General features: G+C 38.0%; 1 protein-coding gene across 1 annotated transcript; it reads left to right on the top strand.

Moving 5' to 3' along the window:
* Window positions 1-14246: 14246 nt before the first annotated feature.
* LOC124164220 lies at window positions 14247-19381 on the top strand. Its single transcript, XM_046541451.1, has 2 exons — window positions 14247-14646; window positions 16613-19381. Exons 1-2 carry the CDS (start codon window positions 14633-14635, stop codon window positions 19281-19283), a joined length of 2685 nt encoding a protein of 894 aa, XP_046397407.1. The 5' UTR covers window positions 14247-14632; the 3' UTR covers window positions 19284-19381.
* Window positions 19382-25333: the final 5952 nt, after the last annotated feature.

Genomic DNA, 25333 nt, shown 5'->3' on the forward strand with positions numbered 1-25333 from the left:
CGATTATTGCAAGTTGGTCAAAAAAATTCCTAAAGTTTTCCCATAAGAAAAGCATTGAGAGCATTCAAACAGTAATAAAAAATACTAAATATCAATTCGTCGCTATGGCAACCACACCAAAAAATTGACCAAAAAATCTAGTCCATGTCCATTGAATATTATGTTCCTCGGAAGTTTAAAAGTACAAAATAAATGCGAAAAAGTCGTAGTCCCATAAGGCTCCCATGTTAATTCAAGTCGATATATCTCGAAAACTAATCGACTTTTTCAACTTTTCAGATTTTTCCTCCCGATGAATTTTTTTTTACTTTCACGTCCAATATTCCATATACCCACACCTATCACAGTTTGGGCTACTAATTTGTGTCAATCACCCAATCAATGAATTACTTTCCAGCTATATAGGGGGGCGTCAATATTATTTAAGTATGTCCTAATGTAATATATTTGAATGTTAATGGAATAAAGTTATATATTATTATATTATTATATTATTATTATTATTATTATTATGCGCTTATTTTTTAACAGATAATTGTATTTTTATTTACAGATCTACCCAATTATTCTTCCATTTCAGCAACAAAGATCAATTTTAGGAACCAGGCGAATACCGAATAAATAAGACTAAATAATATGCTGGTTTTAGTAAAATTAACAGTATTTGGAGTTGAAATGTGCATATTAAACTTTTCATGCATATTTTATACCATTGTGAAAAATTATTTCAATAAAGGCATTTATATTTTGATAAAATGTCACAACTAACAACCTCATCTTAAAATAATACCTTTTATTGAAGGTAAAATTATGGCTTTGAAGCATTCGACTCAACTCCTTTAAGAATGAAGAAGATGGATTTGAAAATAAAGTTGAACCATCGTGAAAATTTTGAAAAGGCAATAAGGAAACTTTATTTAGGCGAACGCAAAAAAAATCATTGTACCTAATATAATTACGTTTAAAATTCACTTTAATTAGTTTAATGCTCTTTCAGAAATGGCTATGTTAATTGAGTAATGTGGCGATATTAACATTATTGATTACGGTTTTATCTTTTAACTTTCAGTTGGCGAATAATTGGAGGGAGATAGCTCGCTACCCTACCACTAGGCACAATGAGTGGAAATGCACTTCTTACAACATCATCCAACTAAATCCCAGAACTAGTTTCTCATTCTCCTTGACAGGCGTGAAGAAAGGGTGAGTTAAATGCTATGCAATGAATACTGAATTAAATACGATACTTGTTTAAAACCTTTTCCACCATTAAATTCTCAATAAGTTCAACAGATTCAGGCTTCAATTGGTGGAAGTTAGACATATTTAAGTAAATGAAAGGTCGTAGCACTTTTCCACAAGAAAAAAAAAAAAATTAAATTCTCACACGAAAACTTGTCAGCCTTCACGAAATCATGTTTGTCCATTCTTCTATTTATTACCGGTGTATTTTCTTCTAATGCCTTTTTCACGATTACAATTTCTTGAAGATTCCAACCTTTGTAATTCCGGGAGCTTAAATTATTGGAAGATTTAATTTTTCAATTTTTAAATATAGATAGGAATCTCATTTCAAAATGCCTTACAATACAATAATCTTCTATCGTACTGTACAGTGCTACTCCATGTTGACGTCGCTTAGCATTATAAAGAACGTAGCATGAAAAACAGAGGCGTTTGGCGAAAGATTTCTCCCTTATGCCCAGAAGTTTAACGTTCAAATCTTAAAAACGCTTCACCGTGAAAGTCAGTCGGATTGGGATTTCTGTTTTCTATTTTTATAATTCAGTAGGTTGTCATTTATACTATGCGATTTTTTTATCCAACAATTATCATGTATTTTTTCCTATGAATCCATCAATCTTTTATCTTTACTTCCTATGAGGCAGGAATTTTGGCCGTGATTTCTTCAAACCTAGTATAAAACTGAAAATGAAAGACTCCAACATGAAAATTCAATGACTTCCGAGTATTCCAGCCTCTTCAGAAATAAAGCTAAGCGACTCAACATTCGAAAACTTTCTCCTTAGAATTCATGTTTTATCGCTATACTTTCAAAATCCATTGTTACAAAATTTGTCTAAGCAGTAATAATTCATCACCTGTACCTCGGGAGAAAATGAGAACCCTTGGTGAAAATACTGGTCAAAAATATGATTGTATGAGTGCTTGAAAGGTATGCGGAAATTAGTCTCTTAGATAAAGTCTGCGAGGTTTGAGTAAGCGAGTGGGTGTTTGTGTCTTTTAATTTGCTTTATAATTTTTATTTGTCGTACTTTCCGAATTTATTCGCTTCTGCTCCTTCTATCTACCTAATTTCTTTGTTAACCCAAACCCTTTACTTGCCAGCTTGAGCAGAGGTTAAGGCCTTAGATAATTCATTTTGTTCAACAAATCCAATTCAATTTTTGACCTATCTTATTCCAGGACTGTCTTACGAGGAGCTTCGGGCTCGATCACTGTTTTTAACAATCATTGCTCTCGGACAACCAGCAGAAGCTTTCTCAGGATGGTGACGGATTATGGTAGTAAGTGAAGGCTATGTATATTGAATGGGGAATGGCAAAAAGCCCTTTCGTAACAATGTTCTCAATTCTTCTTCTGATAAAAATAAATGCAATGGTATAGGTATTCAAATGCACTCGACATAACGACTCATTTGAAAATTAAATCACAATTATGATTATTGCCACTTTGTTTCCAAAAGGACGAAATGAATGATTTAATCAAAACTTGTTGAAGTTTTAATTTAATGGTAAAACCCCGAAAAATACTAATAAATACCTTTTTTCCTTATTCCTTACAGAAAAAGTTGTCTCCTTTGACTACTTTATCGTGAATACAAATAATGTGAATTACATCACCTTGTATGCATGCAAAAATTTCCTCAAAAATTTCGGAAAAATAGGTAAGTTTCGATTCCTGAAGCTTTTTTATTTCATTTATTCCTATGCTACTGATGATTTTGAATGTTATACACTTATTTTTTTATTTATAAGCAAATATTATTTTAAAGAAGAGAGAGATTGCTTCTCTTTTGCAGCCCTGATCGCCACACCCGCTGTAGGTTTACTATAAGATTAATTGCGTAACATTTCTTTTCTTGCAGAAATTTCCTCTCGATTATATGTACCCGACCCCATTTAGTACATTTATACTATATTTGTCAATAGTAATGGCTTGTAGGGTAACCGCGTTCTTAATATGGGTTATCGCAATTGTTGATAACATTGACGATTGTGGACCGCGAAAGCTTTAGAAATACATTGCATTATTTTAGTATTCGCCTTTTCGAGTCGTAATTAGTTTTAAATTTTGGTTGATTTCATGCTATTCATTTATTACGGGTTACTAAAAATTCTTTCTTCGCCGTCATTCTTCATTTTTTCCATACACTGCGGTAACTCGCACCCCGTAATCTTATACTTATCAATTTATTACGTAGTTACCAACTTAAATCAATTAGATATGTGTTTCATTGTCATTAAGTAATATGTTTTCCGCTATATATGATAAAATATGCGACTTTTGAGTCTCTTTCAATTACCTTAATCAATTTTTTGTCGAATAATATGCGAAGACAAAAAGGCAAAAAGATGGCCCTGTTTTTTCTATAATTCAAACATTAATTTTGTTTTCCCTTGGTGGAATAAGATAACGGAGAGGTAAATAGCAATTTCACAGTTTTTGAACAACCTCAAAAACAAAATTACGCAGTTAAGTCATTTTATCTCTATCCAATGGCTATTATAGCAACTGAATCAGTTTTCTACCGCGTATAACCATATCATTGAGCATCTTTGTCATGCAGTATTCAAAATTGCAAAATTTTATTTTTGTCGTCGTCACCATTTAGCAAATTTTCTTTCATAGCTAAGTAATTAGAAGGAATCAAAAAAATGTATTATTGGCCCAAATACTTATTCTAAAAGGAGCATTTTATAACTTACACACACATATACTTGCATATTTAAGTAGGGTTATTATACTTAAAGAATACTTTGAGGGATTGAATGGCATTTAGAGATACAGGCTAATTTAGAAGTAGCGTTTACCACTTTACTATTGCATATATTGACGAGGAATTTTTTCCATTGCAGATAACGCGATTGTCTTGGCATTACCTGGCATCACCGAAGAGGAGATAGCAACTGCTATGGATTCTCTCTCACAATACGGAGTTCACCGCAAGGATCTCGAATTTGGCTTTACGAATCTATGCTTGTAGAAATGACTGTTGAAGTGCAGAATAACACATTAAAAGTTTCGATGCTAGAACTTATCCTTTTTCATGACATAACCACTTAAGCATGTCAAGATAACAATGAGTTTTACTAATCTGATTTACCAGAAAATTTTGATGTTTTTCATGAGTATTTTTAATGAAAATTTTTATTACTGTGAGAGGTAAATTCAGAGTTATTACAGTAAATCTCATAAGACATTTTGATTTGCATAAAATTATGGCAGACAATTTTTTTAAATTTGGTATTCTTTATTTTTATCAATTTTTGTTTTTGAGTATCCTAAGGAATAGGTTTCAGCCAAATCACAATGCATGGTAATAAATTAATAATTATCAACACTGTGTTATCCTAGATTACTTCCAGCATTAATATTTAATTTTTGTATGTCGAAGGTAAAATTCATTTTTTTAAATATATATTAATTGACCGGCCCTGTTTCTTTCTTAAACATATTACACGACTGGCCTTTTATTTTCTTTGATGGCAACAATACTTTTATCTCCCCTTGGTGATATGAGATTCATCTACTGAGAAATTTAGTAGGAGTTATTAATCCTCAGAAGGCACTCATGGATTTTTTTAGGAGTATAGCCATTGTTTAAAACATTGTAAAAAAAAACGACTACACTCAAGGTTATTTTTATTAGAATGCATTTTTTCTATTATAAGATTTTTAGAAATGTAAGAGGGAAAGGAAAAATTTCCCGGGAATTTTGGAGAAATTTGGTCTTAAGAAATGTTTATTCGAACGACAATGTCATGGCCGCGGATGAAGCTTATCCATTCATAGCATGTGCCTTAACTTGATTTTTTGTATTCTTCCATTTTTCTAAATCTCTGTATCCATTTTGCAGGTCGGTATAAATTACTAGTCCAACTCTTTATAACTGTTTTGCAATTAAATGGTCTAAAATCTATGACTATAAAAGTCTCTCTCGGAGGGAACTTTCTTGTACGTCACACACAACGCTTTGATAGGTAAAAAATGTATTATTCCTTCAATTAATACCAACATTTCTTTTGACAACTTAGCTATTGATGATAAGCTCCTATCGAATTTATGAGTCGTCTTGCTTATATTCTAAAAACTTCTCTGAATTCTTTCAAATTCCTAATAAATGTAGGCTTCCAATACTTATACTACAATAGTTGGTATCGTTTTCCGTGTATTTTGCACCGCTCTGGCTCACCAATGCCTATTGATTGCTGTAATAATTCGCATTTCATCCCCACGCTGTCTTAAATAAATATGAATTGCCTCAGATTATTTGATCTTTAAAACTGTGGATTAAATTGATTTTTCCATTTTTTGAACCCCTCAAAAAAAAATTACCGAGTTAATTTCAATATACCTCTATCCAGTTGTTATTATAGCAACATCGCCTCTTTTTAACCGCACCGGACCTATTCATTGGCATCTTATACTTCAATAATTTAAAATTGTAAAATTTTATTTTTGTCATCACTAGGTACTAAACAAATTTTCTTTTACAGCAATGGAATCAAGCAAATGAGATCTTAACTGACTCAAAGACTTACTCCTTTAAAAAAATGTGTACACTATTTATTGAAATAAAATGTAGCATCGAGTATTACTATTGACTAGAAGGTATTAACTTTGTTTGAAAATGTTGTCAACTTAGATTATTGTGCGATACTTTAACAAATAAGTTGCAAGTAGCATAAAATAGCAATAAATAAAAATTATGCATAATATATATAAACTCTGTAATTTTATCTAGTGCTCCACCATAATGTCTCTGTAAGATTTTTTGTACCATTTATCTATATTTTAGTTAATTATTATATATTTTATGTCAATGGTGTTGATACTAAAGTAATTTTAATATTATCAATAGATTGTTTCATTCCAGCTTGAACTGATACTAATTAATGCTTACCTTAACTTTGCATTCCTCCGAAGCAATTTTTGTGAAGCTCATGACTTTTTTCACATTTAAATTGTTTTTGAAAACTTCAATTTTTATTGGTGGGGTGACTGAGTAACCCCGCACATCTGTTGGCAGGACGAAAACAAACTTGATTGCTATGTGAGTGCCGGGAAAGTTGAACTAAATAATATTTATTATATCACAACTTCAATAACGCCAATACTCTACATGATGGCACCTTTTGTACTTGTTTTTTTCATAGCATGATAGTCAATTTACAGTTACAATAGAAAAATATGAAAGATTCCTGCCATTTCACACAAAATCTATTTTTAAAACTCAATCTAGCTAACGATGTATTCATAAATTATGCAAATCAAGATATTATATCACTAAAAAATGAGCCATGGTGTTGAATTACAGGAAAGACTAAAATTCGACATATAATTTATGAATTATGATTGGGGTACCTGAGATACCCCACACAGTCGTTTGCGTAAGTTTTATAGGCACAGCCACGGAAGGATTAAGGCGTGGCCTATTTGCATTAGAAGGGATGAAAGAAAATATAAATTTAATAATAGGGTATTAACTTTGTCTGAAAATGTTATCAGCTTAGATTATTGTGCGATACTTTAACAAATAAGTTGCAAGTAGCATAAAAATTATGCAGAAATATTAACTCTGTAATTTTATCTAGTGCTCCACCATAATGTCTCTGTAAGATTGTTTGTATCATTTATTTATATTTTAGTTATTTATTATATATTTTATGTCAATGGTGTTGATACTAAAGTAATTTTAATATTATCAATAGATTGTTTCATTCCAGCTTGAACTGATACTAATTAATGCTTACCTTAACTTGCATTCCTCCGAAGCAATTTTTGTGAAGCTCATGACTTTTCAAAGACTCAACTCATGACTTTTGCTCAAGACTCCCAAAAAAATAGTCGCCCTACTGTCTGTAAAAAAAGCAAAACACCCGAGGCACCTGAGTTTGAAGGGCTCTATCGTCTAAACGAGGTAATCAATTTCAATGCAACAAAAATCAAATGTTAGAAAATGTATTTCTACGCTGGGTCATTTACTACAAAAAAAATTTCCGATTCATAGTATTTCCTGTATTTAATTTTTTTTTCTAAAAAAGAGTACCCATTTTCCACGTAAAAACCCACTCCTCCAACCTCCCGCTCCCCTCCCCCCACCACCTGACACAGATGCATCTTTATAAGAATTTAAAATTCCAACTCTTCAGAATCCCTTGAGAAAGCAAACATCATCGGTCGGTAAACGTTGGGGCTACCCAAGAATTGACGCGGCGACATAGCCCAAAAGTTTTTATTAATACTATTCCATACTGCTTTATTCGCCAGCACGTCGACCATATTTAACACTTTCCCGTCATTATGAAGAGGTAGTGCAACTTTTTTTCTGATTGCGTGTAGTGAATACGCCGAAAAGATGGTTGTGTGAGAGAGGATATTGAGAAAACTAGATCGGACTTAATTCCTTTATTCCCTTGGGGGACGTGGGGCCGCACTAATAGGTCTTCACCCTACAAAGCTCTGGGCCATCTGCTTAATTTCTCCCCTCCTCTTGACTTCTTTTTTTATTCATTCTAAGGAATAGTTGGAGCCGGTGGACCTCCTCCAAGTTATCTTTGGTCTCCCTCTTCTTCTGCTTCCAAGAGAGTTTCACTCTAAGGCTTGATGATGAATACTTATGTTTGGTCTTCTCAGATTAAGGCCTATCCCATCGAACTTTCTTTTCTTGATACCCTCACCAGTAGGATTTTCATTTGCTTGCCTCATAAGTTCTTCACTTGTTATTCTCTGTGGTAAATATACGCAGAAAATTCTGCGTAGGCATTTATTTATTTATGAAAACTTGCAACTTGTTAGTTACCGTTTTTAACTTTCCATGACCGGAAGCCATGTAGGAGGATAGATTTTACGTTGTTGAGAATTTTATCAATATATTTTTTCAACTTGGGGCAAGCTCCACAAATTTAATTCGCGAAAATTTGAATATTTACGGTAATAGTCTTAAACTTTTCAGGTTAAGTAGAATAGAGCTTAGTCATTTCCATGCACCTAAAATTTACAAATTAAACGTGAATATTTTCTCAACTGATTTTTTTTAAATTTGGTATCATTTTGGCAAATTTTGACGAAGTCCTCTCAGCTTAACCTAAAAATTTCAAAATGACAGAGTAATATTATTATGAAAAAATATTGTTACAAGTCGAACATACGGACGGGTGGTAACATGTATTGATTTAACCCAAGTTAGACATGACCTTGCAATTAAAAAAATACATATAAATGGAGAAAAACAAAAGAAAGAAATAAAATATCAAATATACTCTAAACATGATATGCATACAAAAATGAAAAACACCCTTGCAATTCAATTATTGTTCACCATCTCAAGGTGGTCTTTGGGTTACGCGAGGGAGGTTGAAAAACTACCTTTGTATACCATATTACTATGGTGCACGGTACCAATCCCCTATCCTCCGCTGCAGGAAAGAATGTTTCATAGTTTTGAACGTAGGTTTTCGCAGCGAGAGGCATCGTTGCTAACGGCTTCCGGGTGCAGCTGCGTGTTGCGCTTTGTCGTGCAAGCTTTCGCGTTACAGGGCGCATCATCAGGCGATGAATGAAAATACGGAATTGGTTGTCAATTAATATACTCGTCCAACCTCACCCGTTTGGGGAGGTGGAGGGCGGCGCTGACGTCAGCGCCTCCCTCGCCCTCCTTCCTCACTACTCCGGTGGATGGGGGAGGTTGGACGAGTATATTAATTGACAACCAATTCCGTATTTTCATTCATCGCCTTATGATGCGCCCTGTAACGGACACGAAAGCTTGCACGACCAGGGACGCCGACTTACAAAAAATATTGGGGGGGCCCAAACCGGGGATCTTGCCCTGGGAAATGTTATAATTTATTTATTTATTTATTATCAAATTCCCCGTAAACCCCCGCACGTGACGGCCTTTAACGACGAGGATTTCCAATATTAACAAATTACAACACAAACATCCATGCCCTGGATAGGGATCACCTACCCAGGCGGGATTCGAACCCACGACCTACGGTTTGGCAGGCGAGGACTTTACCCCACCGCCACCGAGGCCGGCAAAGTGAGTTTTAAGTTTTTTAAGCATTTTAGAAGAGTCATATGATCAACATTAGAACCCTGTTAACTCGAATATCGAGATCTGGACACTCCGGGGAAAATCGACAAGCCTGGCACATTTTTTCCTCACACCCATAACGAATTTTTGAGGGGGCTCGGGCCCCCTCAGGCCCCATGGAGTCGGCGCCACTGTACAAAGCGCAACACGGAGCTGCACCCGGAAGTCATTAGCAACAATATTTCACAGTGCTTGAAAAATGTGTCCGAGGGTTTAATATTTTAAATGAGTAATTCTTCACGAAAGAGAAGTCAAAATGCTATCGATGCAAATGAGATGGACTGATGTCTAATGACTGATGGACCCTTAAGTCTATCTCATTAGGATCCCAAGTATTGGTAGCCAATTCCTGACGAGGTCTCACTCAGTGAGGCCAACTGGCCATTTCTACCTCCAGCTATTCGGATGATGCATTAATTTCCTACCAGTCACAACATTCCGTGTTTCACCTGCATCGTAGGGGCTAAAAAAAAATAAATATACCACCTTGTGAAATGTTGAGAATGTTTCAAGTCACATACATGACCAATACCAAGGAGTTAGACGGTGTACCAGGATATGTTCTCGAAGCAGGGAGTCGTGACGCACGAAAACAAAGTTTTGCGTCAGCAGGAGTGAAACTGGGGTGTGTGATGAACCGGTACGCGCTACTATGTTGCGAGTTTTATTTTCCTTGATGGTCCGATTTACGTCATCAGACGCGATAGGATGTCGAAAATATTTAGGGGGCATTGTCTGGTCCTTGACGTTTGAAACAGCCTCCAGACGTCCTTCTGATTAAAAAAAGCAGTGTAAACGCCACCGCCCAGAACTGGAACAAGCACTGAAAGTAAAAGGGTAATAAATTAATTCGTTGGAAAACACTAGCTATGCATTGTTTTGTTTTAATGTTCTGAATCATCATTTCTCCAATCAGTGGCGCAGTGGGATAAACCCCCCCCCCCCCCAGACCTCAGAGAAATTTTTAAGTTTAATCCATTTTACTTAATTGTATAAGTAATACTTATAAAATAGTGTTAGGATTAATCACATATCCCTCAGAAAGACGTAAAACTCGCCATTTTGAACGATTATTCTTAAAACATTTCTGAAGGAGGGCCCCCGTAACTCCTGCTTACCCTGGCGGGTATGCGATACCCCACACTCCCTTGTATTAGTTGCGCCTAAAACGCCCCCTAGCCTTAATACTTAGCTGCGCCCGTCTCCAATTACGGTTGTTATCACATCTGCATTTCCATGTCAACCTTGAAGGCTTCGTACACGGTGCATTAACACGTACGAGTTTATGTAAGTTTGCATGAATGACTTTTTTGAACCGACACGAAGAATTTACGAAAGCATGAACCAAATTAGAGCAGGCTCTATTTTCTGCTCACGCATACATGCCGTTGTACATGTTGAGGTGGCTGCGCGATGAATTTTCCCGTTCATCCTCGCGTGCATGCATTCATACATTAACTTGTACGTGTTAATGCACCGTGTAACCAGGCCTAAACACCCTGAAAACCACCTAAAGGGTGTATGATAGATAAAGATTCGATACCAACATGCATTGTGCATTACCCTTTGTGTCATGTGCGGATTAGTGTTGTTGCTCTAATGGGAGCGGTTCAATACTTTCCGCCGAGCCTTTTTGGTATGCAATACCTCTCAGAAATAACGCTTCTGAGATCTAATATGTGTAGAAAAGTGAGTTTTATATATTCATCAATGTTTTAAAACATTTTCCGCTAAGCCGGTGAAATATAAATTGCCATTGGCGAGCTACGCTAAAGATAACCATCTTTTCAACTTTCGTAGAATTTACAGGGGGCGGCCGCCCCTCCCCGAACCATAAAGGACTTTAATAAACGCTTGTCCCAACTTCGTTTGAGCAGTTCATTTTTTTAGCAGTAAACGGCTGGTGTCCTAACACCCCCTGCCACACGCCTTTTAGGCGGCTTGCGGGGTATTATGTAGATGTAGATAATATGCCTGTTTTCTGCTCATTTCATGGGCTACGAGAGAAAAGGAAAACGTTATTTCGTCATCACTATTTTTCCCTTTATTTATGATAATATTTATTAAGGGACATTACCTCTTAATATAATTTATCGCAAAAATATTTTTGAATACTTCCACAGCTTCGTAGTAATATTCCACTACTCTCTTGAATGCACGAATAGCGGAAGATGTTAGGGCATTGACCGTTGACCTGCACGAGAAAACTATAAGTTTTAGGTGTACCTTAAGAAATATTTGACCGAATTAGGACTAAAATCAATTTAAGTCCTTAATTTTTCGGAGGGAAAACGAAATCCTGTATCCACCTATCCGTTTGGTAAAAATATCTCTACTATTTTATTTTTTCCGCCAGACCTGGAAATGTAGAGCTCTTCTGAGGTGATATTCTCCGTGTCATAATGTAAGATATTTCTGCTCTTAATTTCTGAAGCATGGGCGTACCCATTGGGGGCCAGAAGGGGGCAGCGCCGCGCCCCCTAGTATAAGTAAACGTAGTTCAAAATGAAACTCTTTAACAAATTTTCTTTATATCCAACAAATTGATACTTGTATAAAACATGTAAATGAGTGTACTTTCTAAAGTTTGCTAATACTTTTAATTAAAAGCACCGCCCGGGTTTCATAACATAAATGCATCTTCATGACCTGAAGATATAACTATGCCATGAAATCTGAGTGTTACTTTTTAAAATATATAAGTGAAATTACCAAAGTTTACTATTTTATTTTACAGAAATGAAGTACCTTTCTAAGATTTTTTTAGGGTCGCTTGAATAATCCCCGAGTTTAAGACGTAGAATAAAACACGCAAAATCATCTTAGAAAGGTACTTTATTTCTGAAACATAAGAGAATAAACTTTGTTTTGATTCACTAATACATGTTTAAAAAAAAGCACGATCAGGTTTCCTAACATAGCTAAGGTTTCAATAGTAGCTACATCATCTTCTCTTTCCAGGTTGTGAAGATGTTACCATATAATGAAACCCGGTCATGCTTTTTAAAATATATTAATGAACCTTACTCTCTTCTATATTAAATTTAGTGAAATTTTCTCTTTTATTTTCGAGAAATAAAGTACGTTTCTACGTTGAATTACCCCATGTCTATTACTTGATTCTACGTCTGAAGCTTGGGAATTATTCGAGCAATCCTCGAAAAATCTTGCCTTGACTCCTGTCTCCGAGATGCCTCTTTTGAAAACATGCCATTAACTTTTGCGCCCATTCTCAATCCAATTTGCCACACCTGCGTCTCATCCCCACTTATGCCGCAAGCCATTAACCTGTTGACTACTCGTGGCCAGTCGAAGGGATGGGGGACTAAAAAGGCCATTGATCCCATTTGACTACTGGCTCGACTACATTCAGCTAGGCTTAGAGGTGCGTCTGTCACGTGGTGGCCGCATTACACGATCCTTCGCTATGATTTGAGGGTGCCTATTTTCGAATTGTATAGGCTCGCGAAGAAACCAGCGCTATCAATGATTTATGTGCTTAATTTATTCTTCAACATTTAATGTAGCCCTGACGGTGGGTATTACCACCCGTAACGTTGGCAAAGAATTCAAATATTTCTTGACTTTGTCGAAGTTAAATTTTGATTATGATAAAGTGATTGAAATATAATCATAAACTTTCGTAGCGAACTATTTGAAGAAATTCTTTTCGGAGTCTCCGTCTGGTCAGGATACTTAAAAGAGAATTTACTTATTCTCTGTCTTCCCATCGACTTCTAATTTATTAAATAACTAAGTTTCATTTGTAGATATATCGCTGAATTTTTCCCGGCGTCGTGATCTGCAGGAATAATTCTGGGGTCTCCCACCGCGTATATTTGCGGTATATAGTTCCAACATTTCAACAGGTAAGTCTGCCATCGTCTTCACCAGTGGAATATGCAGTTCGTTCGTTCGATCTCCCACAAATATATTACCCCGATGTATACTGATTGTGAGCAATAGTACCACCGCCAGTGAGCAGGGATGGCAAGTGAAACGAAACAAAAATGTTTCGTTTTAACCCGGAGGGGAACGAAAATACGAGGCCTGGGTTTAGATTCGTTCCCGCACGAAATTAAAATCACAGAGGAGAGTAATTTCGACCCCGGACGAAACTTTACTCGCGAGAACGAAACTAAATTAATCGAAAATCGGCTGCTTATAGTTAATTTTCAATCCCAGATGTTGAGTGGAGGGGGATAAGAGGGAATATTTTCGACCCATTACGTTTTAAATTCGCGTAGAAGTTATAAAAATGAGCTTAAAAAACGAATGGCCGTTTTTCGTTCACCGTTCTCCTGTTAGCGGTAAAAATATGAGTGAGTGCCCTACACATCTAATACCGGAATGCGGAACATCTACTTCAGTCAATCATATTTCGTACTCGGTGCATGGGTCGAAACTAAACTGTTCGAAGGTGAAGCACGTGGTCCTTGCGGTGCGAAATATTATCTGCGTTTCGTGTCGTCCCTGAGTTTTAGTTAAGTTTCGATCCGAAGTAGTTTTGACTTTGATTTCGTTTCGATCCTGAGTTCAACTCCCTGGGTTGCAATCCATATCGTTTCGTTTCTACATTCCGCTAAACAGGAGCATTCCGCTCCTTGGAACTGTTTAATGATTCGTTAATGTAGTTGAGTAAACAGTGAGTAAAACGATATTTTACACGGCCCAAAATAGCTTCAGCAAAATCTCATAAAAATGCTTAAGGTTCAGCGTCTGCCTTTTTTCGGCGATAGTAGAATTTTTTTTTCATTTTTTATAACTTTTATTTTCATGTTATGTATTCTGTTAGATTATAATTGGATTTTTTCCCCTAGTCCCCTATTTACCGATCCCAAAAGTTGAGTGGAGGGGGATAAGAGGGAATAGTTTAGACACATTGCATTTTGTTGGCCTTTCAAACTCCCGCCGTCGTGGTTCGCCGGGGAGACGAGGCGTGGCGCTGCCGGCGGTTCGCGGAGGGAGTGTGTGCGGGCGACAAGACGAGAGCAGTCGTGAAGCGAGTCGTGAAAGGGAGCAGAACCGACTCACTTGTTCATTGTATTAGCAACCAAATTTGTTCTTAAATTGTAATAAACCATCTCAAGGCAAAACGACTTCGCGGCGTTATAATTATTATCCAGCTGCAGGCGTTGAGACCTGCGTCAACATTTTGGTGACCCCGACGTGATCTTAAGCAATTCAACGACAATAAAACGGACTTCAAACCACGTGGTGACACCCTGGAGCTGTTTCAACTACTTCCGAGGCCAGCAGAGAGCTTCAGTCAAGACGTCCATCCGCATGTTACGGTATCGGTGAGTGGAGATCATAATTCTGGCTTTCTCTGGCAATTTCCGAACCCATTACCATGACTTCCAAGCCTTGCTAATCCTTGCCATAGCAGTAATAAGAGTGATTTCATATTCAAATTGCATTGGGATTAATAGTGATGGACACTCCAGAATTTAAACGACTCATTCACAAACGGGGGTTAGTGAAGTCGCGTCTCACGCGCTTTAGACAGTTCATAGAAGACGATAGTTCCTTGGATTCACCTGGGCAGATTAAATCTAGACTTGCTCGTTTAGAAGAAACGTGGTCAGAATTTGATGAAGTGCAATCGGATATTGAGCTCGCGGAACAGGAATCAAAACTTTCGACGCCATCAGCATACGAACGGGAATCATTCGAACAGAATTATTTCGAATTAATTGCTCTTTTCCAAGATGGTCTACGATCCGCCGGTTCACGTGCTGACTGCAATGAGTCACGCATGAGTAATCCTCACCCTCTGCCAATTCCGCTACCAACGCTTCAACTTCCATCTTTCAGCGGATCATATGATGAGTGGTTGCCTTTCCATGACTCGTTTCGGTCTCTGATTCACCATAACGATGCATTATCACCCATTCAAAAATTTCAATATCTAAGGTCGGCATTGAAGAGCGATGCTTTGCAGTTGCTTCATTCATTGGAAATGTCATCCGACAATTACAATACTGCATGGGAGCTATTAAAAAACCGATATGAATGCAGAAAATATATCATTAATAAGCACGTCCAAGCGCTTTTTAATTTAAGCGAAGTTCAAAGAGAATCATCCACCTCCCTTCGCAAGCTATTGGACGATTCCGAAAAACACATACGGGCTTTAAGGGCTTTAGGTCAGCCCACCGATCAATGGGATACAATATTAATTCATATGATATCAAGTAAATTCGATGCTATAACGAGAAGATCATGGGAATCCTCTTCATTTGCCGGGGAAATGCCTACTTTCAACGAACTTAAAAATTTTCTTCAGCAAAGATATAAGGTGCTCGAGATTTGCGAAGGCGAAGTAAAACCAAAATTGCAGCAAGTGCAACGGAGAACACATTCAGATCAGGAGCTGAGAGCATCCCAGTTTAAACAACGTATTAAATATTCATCTGCTTACGTTAATACACAAGTGACGTCATGCTCAGTTTGCAACCAAGAACATCACATTTTTCAGTGTCCTTTATTTAAAAATATGAGTGTGACGCAGAGACTCAACAAGGTTAGAGAGTTGAAATTATGTAAAAATTGCCTTCGTTCTGGACACATGACCATTCAGTGTAATTCAAGTCTCTGCCGAACATGTAACAAAAAACATAATACGTTACTGCATTTAGATAGCAACAATGAAGAGCAAGAGAAGGGAGTGACTGGCACTGATGAAACAATTAATTGTCTTCATAATACGAATGATTTTCAACAAACACTCCTCGCAACAGCGATAGTCAATATAACCGATGTGAAGGGGTGCATGCATCAGTGCCGAATTCTTTTAGATTCTGGTTCGCAATCGAACTTTATGACTCATTCCTTTGCTCGTGCATTGGGCATTCATCACACAAGGGTACGCCAACGAATCATGGGGATTGATCAAGAAATGATGAACGTCACGAGTAAAATGCAAGCCATAGTGAGTTCCCGGATTAATTCCTTTCATGCAAACGTTGAGTTTTTAGTAGTCCCGCAAATCACTCAAAGATTGCCCATGCATCAAATCAGCAAAAAACTCTTGAAAATACCTAGGGGAATAACCTTGGCAGATCCGGAATTTAATGTCCCCCGTAAAATTGATGCACTCTTAGGTGCAGACATATTTTGGCAACTCACATCCATTGGTCAAATTCGTCCTGCCAAGGATCTTCCAATACTTCAAAAAACTGTGTTTGGTTGGGTCGTTTCAGGAAAAACACCAGGCAAGTGCTACGAAGGTGATTGTGTAAACACTTTACTCTGTCATTTTAGCATGCAGGAGGATGTTGACCAACTTATGAAGAAATTCTGGGAGATAGAAGAAGTGACTTCAAGCAATCTGTCAACTTTATCGGACGAGGAGCGAACATGTAAAGACCACTCCCGGAGAAACGTTCGCCGAGATGAACGTGGAAGGTATGTGGTAAGACTGCCTTTGCAACATAGTCTTACCACTTTCGGGAACACCAAGCGGCACGCCGAGGACCTTTTCCACAAATTGGAGAAGAGATTTGAGAAGGACAAGAAGCTGAAACAGAACTACAGCATACGAAGGAATGAGTATTTGGAACTCGATCTCTTAGAACCTTGCTCTAATCAAATATGTTCTGATTTAATTCCAGCTAACTACTTACCACACCATCCTGTTTTCAAGGATTCAAGCACAACGACGAAACTAAGGGTGGTATTCGATGGATCAGCAAAATCAACCTCGGGCATTGCCTTCAATGACTCGCTGGTGATAGGTCCCAACATGCAACGCGATTTGTTCTCAATATTAGTATCATTTCGCTTTCATTCTTATGTATTCACAGCTGACATAAAACAGATGTATCGGCAGATAAGGCTGCATCCTGCTGACACCAACCTGCAATGCATCTTATGGAGAAACTCACCGGAGGAAGCATTATTGGCTTACCGTTTAACAACAGTCACCTTCGGATTAGCCTGCTCACCATTCCTAGCAACGAGATGCCTCTTAAATTTGGCGGAGACTGAGAAACTGAGATATCCATTAGCAGCAGCAGTTACCATGAAGGACTTCTACGTGGACGACCTCATAACTGGTGCAAGTACAATTGAAGGAGCCTTAAGGTTGCAGAGTGAATTGGTAAGAATGCTGAGTCAAGCTGGATTTCATTTACTCAAATGGTGCGCCAACCATCTCAAATTATTGCAATATATCGCAAGGAAGGACCAAGAGGTTAAATATGATATTAAGGAGGATTCAAGGGCACCGTTAGTAAACTCTTACATTGCCATTGCAGGTGATGTTCACCTTTTTGATAGGTTTTCATCACTTTATAAACTCAGAAAGGTGATTTCTTATTGTCGAAGATTCATTACTAACGCTTGGCAGCTATTGCAAGAGAGAAATTTTGGATTGATCACAGCACAAGAGATTAAATATGCCATGTCATGTTTAATTAAGATTGCACAAGGACAACATTTCTCTAAGGAGGTAGAAGATCTTAAGGCTTATAAATGCGTTTCTGGGAAAAGTAAATTAAGGCCACTTTGCCCATTCCTCGATGAATCTTGTGTCATTAGAGTGGGTGGTCGGCTAAAAAATTCACAGCTGTCTTATGGGTGCATGCATCCTATTATTCTTCCAGATAATTCCAATTTGACCTCATTAATTTTTGTTCATATCCACATCAGCTCACTCCATATTGGTCCTCAAGCATTATTGGCTGAGGTGAGACAAACTTATTGGCCTCTTCAGGGAAGGCATTTAGCTAATAGAACTGTACATCAATGCATCAAATGCTCTAAGATGAAGCCAACTCTTAGCAGCCAACTAATGGGAGAGCTACCCACTGGGAGAGTAACACCATCAAAACCATTTCTCAATACTGGAGTTGATTCCTGTGGGCCAATCCACTGCAAAAAAACTAAGCATAGACGCTCTCCTGTGGCAAAAACTTACATATCTTTATTTATCTGTCTTTCAACTGAGGCTATTCATCTGGAACTGGTAACTGAACTCACATCGCAAGCCTTCATTGCAGCTTTCAGGAGATTTATTAGTCGCAGGGGACAATGTATCAATGTATGCAGCGACAACGGCACCAACTTCGTAGGAGCTGATAAGGAGTTGAAGGAACTTCGAAGTCTCTTCAACACAGAAGTCTATCAACGAGATGTGACAACCCACCTGGCCAGTGATGGAATTACTTGGCACTTCATCCCTCCCCGATCTCCACACTTTGGAGGCCTTTGGGAGGCAGGTGTGAAGATGGTTAAGTATCATCTAAGAAGGGTTTTGGGTAATGCAATTTTGAATTATGAAGAGCCGAACACAATACTCACTCAAATAGAGGCTTGCCTGAATTCCTGCCCATTGACACCACTCTCAGATAACCCTAATGACTTAAATCCTTTAACCCCGGGCCATTTGTTAATTGGTCAGCCTTTCACCTCACCTCCTGAGCCAGATTTGACTCCACTCCCGATTAATCGTTTATCCCGTTGGCAGTATTGTCAGCAGCTCATGCAAGATTTCTGGAGGAGATGGTCAGCGGAGTACCTGCCACATCTACAAAGGCGGTCGCAGTGGGTTTCCAGAGGGGGCGATCTGAAGGAGGGAATGTTGGTGCTGCTGAAGGAAGATTTTCGTCCCCCCATGCACTGGCCAAAGGGGAGAATTATTGCTCTTCACCCTGGGAAGGACGGCATTAGCAGAGTGGCCACCATTAAAACAGCCATGGGGATCGGTCTAAGGAGCCATTACAGAATTGTGTGTTTTGCCCATGGCGGGCAATCAGTAAAGCATTATTTATTTCATTCCTTTTTTTCAGAGTTGAAAGTTAACCTTTCAAGGTGGGCGGAATGTTGGCCTTTCAAACTCCCGCCGTCGTGGTTCGCCGGGGAGACGAGGCGTGGCGCTGCCGGCGGTTCGCGGAGGGAGTGTGTGCGGGCGACAAGACGAGAGCAGTCGTGAAGCGAGTCGTGAAAGGGAGCAGAACCGACTCACTTGTTCATTGTATTAGCAACCAAATTTGTTCTTAAATTGTAATAAACCATCTCAAGGCAAAACGACTTCGCGGCGTTATAATTATTATCCAGCTGCAGGCGTTGAGACCTGCGTCAACACATTTGACACGCGTTTAGAGAGGTTAAAACATTGAGCTTAAAAATCGAGTGGCCAGTTAGCGTTCACCGTTCTCCTGCTGGTGGTAAAAATATGAGTGTCCCATGCATCTAAAGGCGGTAAACCGAACCTCTACTTCATTCCGCCATACTTTGTACTCGGTGTGTGGATCGAAACTAAACTGTTTGAAGGTGAAGCACGTGGTCCCTCCGGACACATAATCTGTGTTCCGTTTCGTCTCAGAGTTTTAGTTTAGTTTCAACCCGAAGTAGTTTTGACTCCGAATTCGTTTCGACCATAAGTTTAGCTCCCCGTTTTTAAATCCATTTCGTTTCGTTTCTTCATTTCGCTCCTGGGAACAAAACTATTGAAATTTTACTGATTTTGACTTCCGTTTCGTTTTACTTGCCATCCCTACCGGTGAGCATATATATATACTACCTCCGCAAAGGTGTTCATCGTGTGTTTAATGCGCACTAAGGGGACAAATAACGCAGCAAGTTTAAGGTACCAGTATTACCTTTCCAGCGAAAGAGATATGGAGCCAAGTTCTTGTGGGCATTTATACCTTTGATTGCCGTTCAAATGGGCCTTATTGGTTCGTTCCCCATTGGTGCTATTTTCGTATGTTGTGGTTAATATCGTACCGCTCAACAGAAACACCTGTCGAAATTCATGGTCTTTTTTTCTAGGCTAATTTGTATCGCTCCTTTAATAACACTGAAAATAATTGAAAATAATAAGAAGCCACCGTATCAAAATGGACAGAACATGAAGTACTTCAAGTGCAAACTGTGTCTTAGCAATTTGGTATCGATTTAGCTTTGGAAGGTAAATTCAAAATATTTATCAGAAAATTTTATCCTATTTGATCAAAGATAGTTATTTGTCACACAATAGGGTGGTTACCTAATATTTTTATTGCCCAAATTGAAAGATACTCCTGGAGTACATATTTCACGCTGTTAGATTTTTAAATGACAATATCTATTTTTCGCGAATAAATGAAAAGTGGAAATTTTCAAGAGCGCGTAAACGCGACGGCTAAGTATGAATGCTGGGAAAAGCCCATGTGAAGTCTGGCAGCTACTGTGTGAAGCCACCTGGGTGCGAGGCTATGAACGCCGCTACGATGCAGGCTGCCGAGCATGGCGGTAGCGTAAAGTACCCAGCTAGCGATGTTTAAGTGATGTTTCCCTGAGCTCAGTGCCTCATGCATGCATTGGTAATCTCAGACGATGTAAAATTTCCATCTACTATAGAATCTAGGTCCCTTGACGTCATGTGGAGTGGCATCCCATGGGTGCCAATCTGGCCTTTTTCAAATACCTAAGGTTAAAATTGACCATTAAATTCGTCTAAACTGGGAATACTAAAACCAAATAATTTGAAAAGATAATATCATGCATCATTGATGAAAGGCATTGATAGTAAATTTTACAGTTTTAATAATGATTGGCAGTATTAAAGATTTTGAGGAGGTTAATTGAGCCATAGGGTATGTTATATGGGAAGCAGTATAACTAGCAACGCGAGAAGCAAGAAGAAATTATCAGCAGAATATTCCAGGCGAAAAGAGTATTCAACTAAAAGAACGATCTACTTACAACGGGATATTTAAACATAGAGGCAAGCAAACAATTTATCAGCACCTATAATTTGTAGTATGCTTCTCTGTGGAAGTAAGGCATGGATAATGAGAGCCGCGGAGAAATCAAGGGTAGAGGCCTTCGAAATGTGGTGCAACAGAAAAATGATGAGGATCAAATGGATCGACCGTGTTAGTTATAATGAAGTCCTCGGAAGAGTAGGAGAGAAGAGGATCCTCATGAAAACCTTGTCAAGGAGACGGAACAATTTTACAGGCCACATCTTGACACATGATGGCCTGATGAAGACAATCGTCGAGGGACAAGTTGATAACAAGATCGGAAAGGAAGACCTCGAACAAATTATATGGAACAAGTGAAGAAGGATGTGAAAGAGAAGAAATACGTAGGTGAGAAAAGATTTACTCATAGGAGGATTGAGTGCAAAGCTGCGTCCATCCAATCTTAAGGTTGTTGACCGGTAAGGTTGTTGATGGTGATAAACATTTGGTGAGAAATAGAAGTTCAAAACCATCTTTCTATAGTTTTATAACCTTACCTTACTTACCTTACTACCTTGATAAGAAGACGGAACAACCTTACAGGCCATCTTTGAGACGTGATAACCTGATGAAGACAATCGAGGGACACGTAGATGGCAAGAACGGGAAAAAGAGTCTTCGAAAAATTATATGGAACAGGTAAAGGGTGTGAAAGAGAAGAAATACGTACGTGAGAAAAAGTTATCGGATAGGAGAAATGAGCGGAGAGCTGCTTCAAACCAATCTTAGGATTGTTGACCAGTAATAATGATGTTAGGGAAGGAAGGGTGAAGAGAAACCCAGCGTCATCCATGGCGAAAGATGTTAATAATAACACTACGTAGCGGTCCCTCCTAAGTACATGGGGCTGTGTTTGAAGTGCCCTATCCTCAAAGCATTTCAGCGGGGATCGGGATTTCTCTGAAAAATCTCTGCACCAAAATCCCAACACCCAGATTGGAAGCCGTGCCCACGAGATCAAATACAAACACCCTACCAACCACACTAACCGAAAACCATACCTAAGGAGTCATTCCACATATTGTGGAATTCGTACCACAAATTTCCTTTGGCCATCGTAGTCTTTCGTTTATTATACTTTCTTATCTAAGTCATGCTTCCTAATTATTTTTAATTATTTGAAAAGCACATGCAATACTTTTCATAATGACGTTACATAATTATTAGATTATGCATTTATTATTTCATTACTAATAATATAAATCAGAATCAGAATTTTCAATCCAGAAAAATTTATGGACACCCATTCTAGAGGGTTCCAATTTTAGAAAAAAATGGCGCCTCAAGATTTTAGGAAATAGTTTTCCCAAAGTATCTCCATCACCTTTAACTACCAAATAATAACCATTACGTTTTTCAGCCGAAATTTTGTCACCCAAGCTTAATTTTACTGGGAAAAAAATTTCTTTTGCTTAGTATTTAAATGGGATTTCCCTCTGCACTTAAAGTCTGTAAATACCACCAGCACAGCAATTCTCTTATCGTCGTTATCAAGGAGTTGATCTTCAAATAATCACGCCTACGATGACCCCTTAATGCATTGATTATTTTTTTTAATTTTGTTATAAAATTAAAGTGAGCCACAACAGAAAAAATAAAGCTGTCGCACAAAGGTACCGTTGGAGGATTAATGTGGTAGCGGTCACTCGTACAGAGATGAAAGCTCTCAGCGATTTATTACCTTTTTAACTTGCTTCACAACCATTTCCGGCATCATTACTTCATTTCAGCATCTCAGGAAAGTGATAATTACCAAACCAGTCGCGAAGTGAAAAAGTGGCTTCGCCAATTTTTTTCCTTCCCAAAGCAATGAACTTGAGCAGTCAGAGCAGTTCAACTATTTGGGTAACACATTAGAGGAAAAATAATACAGCAGGAAGGACATCAGGTAGAGAATTGCGTTAGCGAAGAAGGCGTTCATGGTCAGGAAGGAGCTGATGTGAGGATCGCTATTTGAGAGTTTAAAGAAGAGAAAAGTTTAGTGAGGAGTCTGATCTGGAGTGTAGCGCTTTGTGGTGCGGAAAAATGGACACTTAGGAAGGAGGATGAGAGAAGACTGAGGCGTTCGAGATGTAGTTCTATAGAAGAATGGAGAAAGTAAAGTAGACGGAGAGGAGGAGGAGCGAATAAGAGCTGGACATGCTCGATATTGTGGAATGGGGTGTTTTAAACAGTGTTAGAGTTTAGAATCTTGGGTAAACGAGGGAGAGGAATATAGATCATAGGATTTTTAGATCAAATTAAAGGGAGCAGGCCTCCTTGCGAATTGAAAATGTAAGTCCAAGAACAGCAATCAATGAAAACCTACCTTAAACTATAGAAAACTTCAGTAATAATAATTATAATGAAACAAAGATTCAATCTATCCCTTTTATTTCATTCATCCCCATGTAATATGAGTAATTTCATTGTTTTATTTTTGCCTTGGGCTCCTTTTTTTAGTAAAAACAGCATTCCTTGAAACGACTAATTTTTCTAATGATTTGATTTATTTTTTCCATCGAGCTAATTTACGTATGATTTTTCCTCCGTAGATTTTTTTCCCTTACCTGTGACCTCGAGGATGATTCCCTAACGACGCACACCTCTGGTTAGTCCGCGGTAATTAAATTTTAATTGAATAAAGTTTAATTTATAATGCTAATACGCGTGAAAGTAACTCACTCTAGCATTATAAATTAAATTTCTTCTTCGTGTTGCTGAGTGGGCACAGATTACAATTAGACAGTAAAAAATCAAAAATGGAGCTTTCGGATGAAATTGGCATGACGAATAATTTTAACACGAGGTGTTCAGTCATGTTCTAAGGCTTCCGATTTTTAATCTCCAAACTGGAAACAAATTGAAACATGTGTATGGTTTTAAAGTGGAAGTGCACTCTCTGTGACCGCACATTCATCAGCAGTGCTACAATTTCATGAGCGATTTTTCAGTGGTCAAAACAGACTCTAAAAGAAGCCTTCGCAGAGGCCATGGAATTATGGCGTCGACGCTGTGAAAATTGTGAATGTCTGCAGGGAAATACGTCTAGAAGTTAGACCTGTCTGTCTGGTCTGGCCAGATCGGCCGGTCGGCAATCGCCGAGAATCCCGAGCTTAAGCCCACAACACTACCATGTAATCATTACTGCCATCATGTATTGCGGGTGACTCCTGTAAAAGTTATCACCGTGGCTAGTCCCGGTATACTCACCTTTTCCTTCTTTTTTATGCTCACATTTCGGATGCCTTTATTCTATTTTTGTTCCTTTTTCGTCGTCGTCTAATTTTCGTCAACGTAAAGCGCCTTATCCCAAACAGTATATTTGGTAGCTAATAAATATATTTTGGATTAATTGCGCATAAATATTCATAAGGTATCCAGCACATAATATTTTTATCGGATGAAAATTATGCATGCGTAGTTTTATGGTAATAGGAATATGATCAGTATTTGTTCATCCGTAAGACTGACTCAAGGTATTTATTACGCGAGTATAATTCCTATTTAGCTGTGAAACCACTAATATATATTAGGTAATGTTTAGGATATTGACATGCATGATATTACCAGGCGTCGGTTACAACTGATTCTAGCAGAAAATAAGATACGTAAAAGGGGAAAGACTTAGTTTGACCCCTAAATGAAAGGGGGGAATATAAGGATGTGCTGAATGTGCCTTAAATGGTACGATTTTGGTAAAAAATTCGTGTAATTAATATACTTAAATCAGTCAAGAGCGACCGCCTCTATGTGGTCAAAGTTCGGGATTTGCTAGTCCTCAAATTTCCACAGGCGTCAAGTCTATCGTGAAGCGTATTTGAAAGGTGTTATAGAAATATTCAGATTACTTGAACCAAAGTTTTTTTTTCTATTATAAAATTCTGCAATTTCAATAATTGATTTAATCAAGCCAAACTCAGTGCAAATAGATTACATAAAAAATTAAATAATAATGTTAAATTTTATAGGCTGTGAAATTCTCACTCTTCATAGTATTTTTTCTTACGAATTGCTATTTTTATTAAAATGTTATCTAGTTTCTAATGAATTGGATGGATGAGGCAGACACTTTGTGGAGATCCATTATGAGATATGAAGTGAAACACTTTGCACTTTATTTTATGTGGAAAGTTCAAAGTGCTTCCCTTCATATCTAGTTTTTAATGGTCAAAATAGCGTCAAAATCCATTTCCGGGCATGCAATTCCCACAACTTTTTCTGGGGAGGACCTCCGATTCCCCGACTAAGGAGGGCCCCATCCTGATCC

Source organism: Ischnura elegans, chromosome 8 (genome assembly GCF_921293095.1).
Source record: "Ischnura elegans chromosome 8, ioIscEleg1.1, whole genome shotgun sequence".
Taxonomy (NCBI): Eukaryota; Metazoa; Arthropoda; class Insecta; order Odonata; family Coenagrionidae; genus Ischnura; species Ischnura elegans.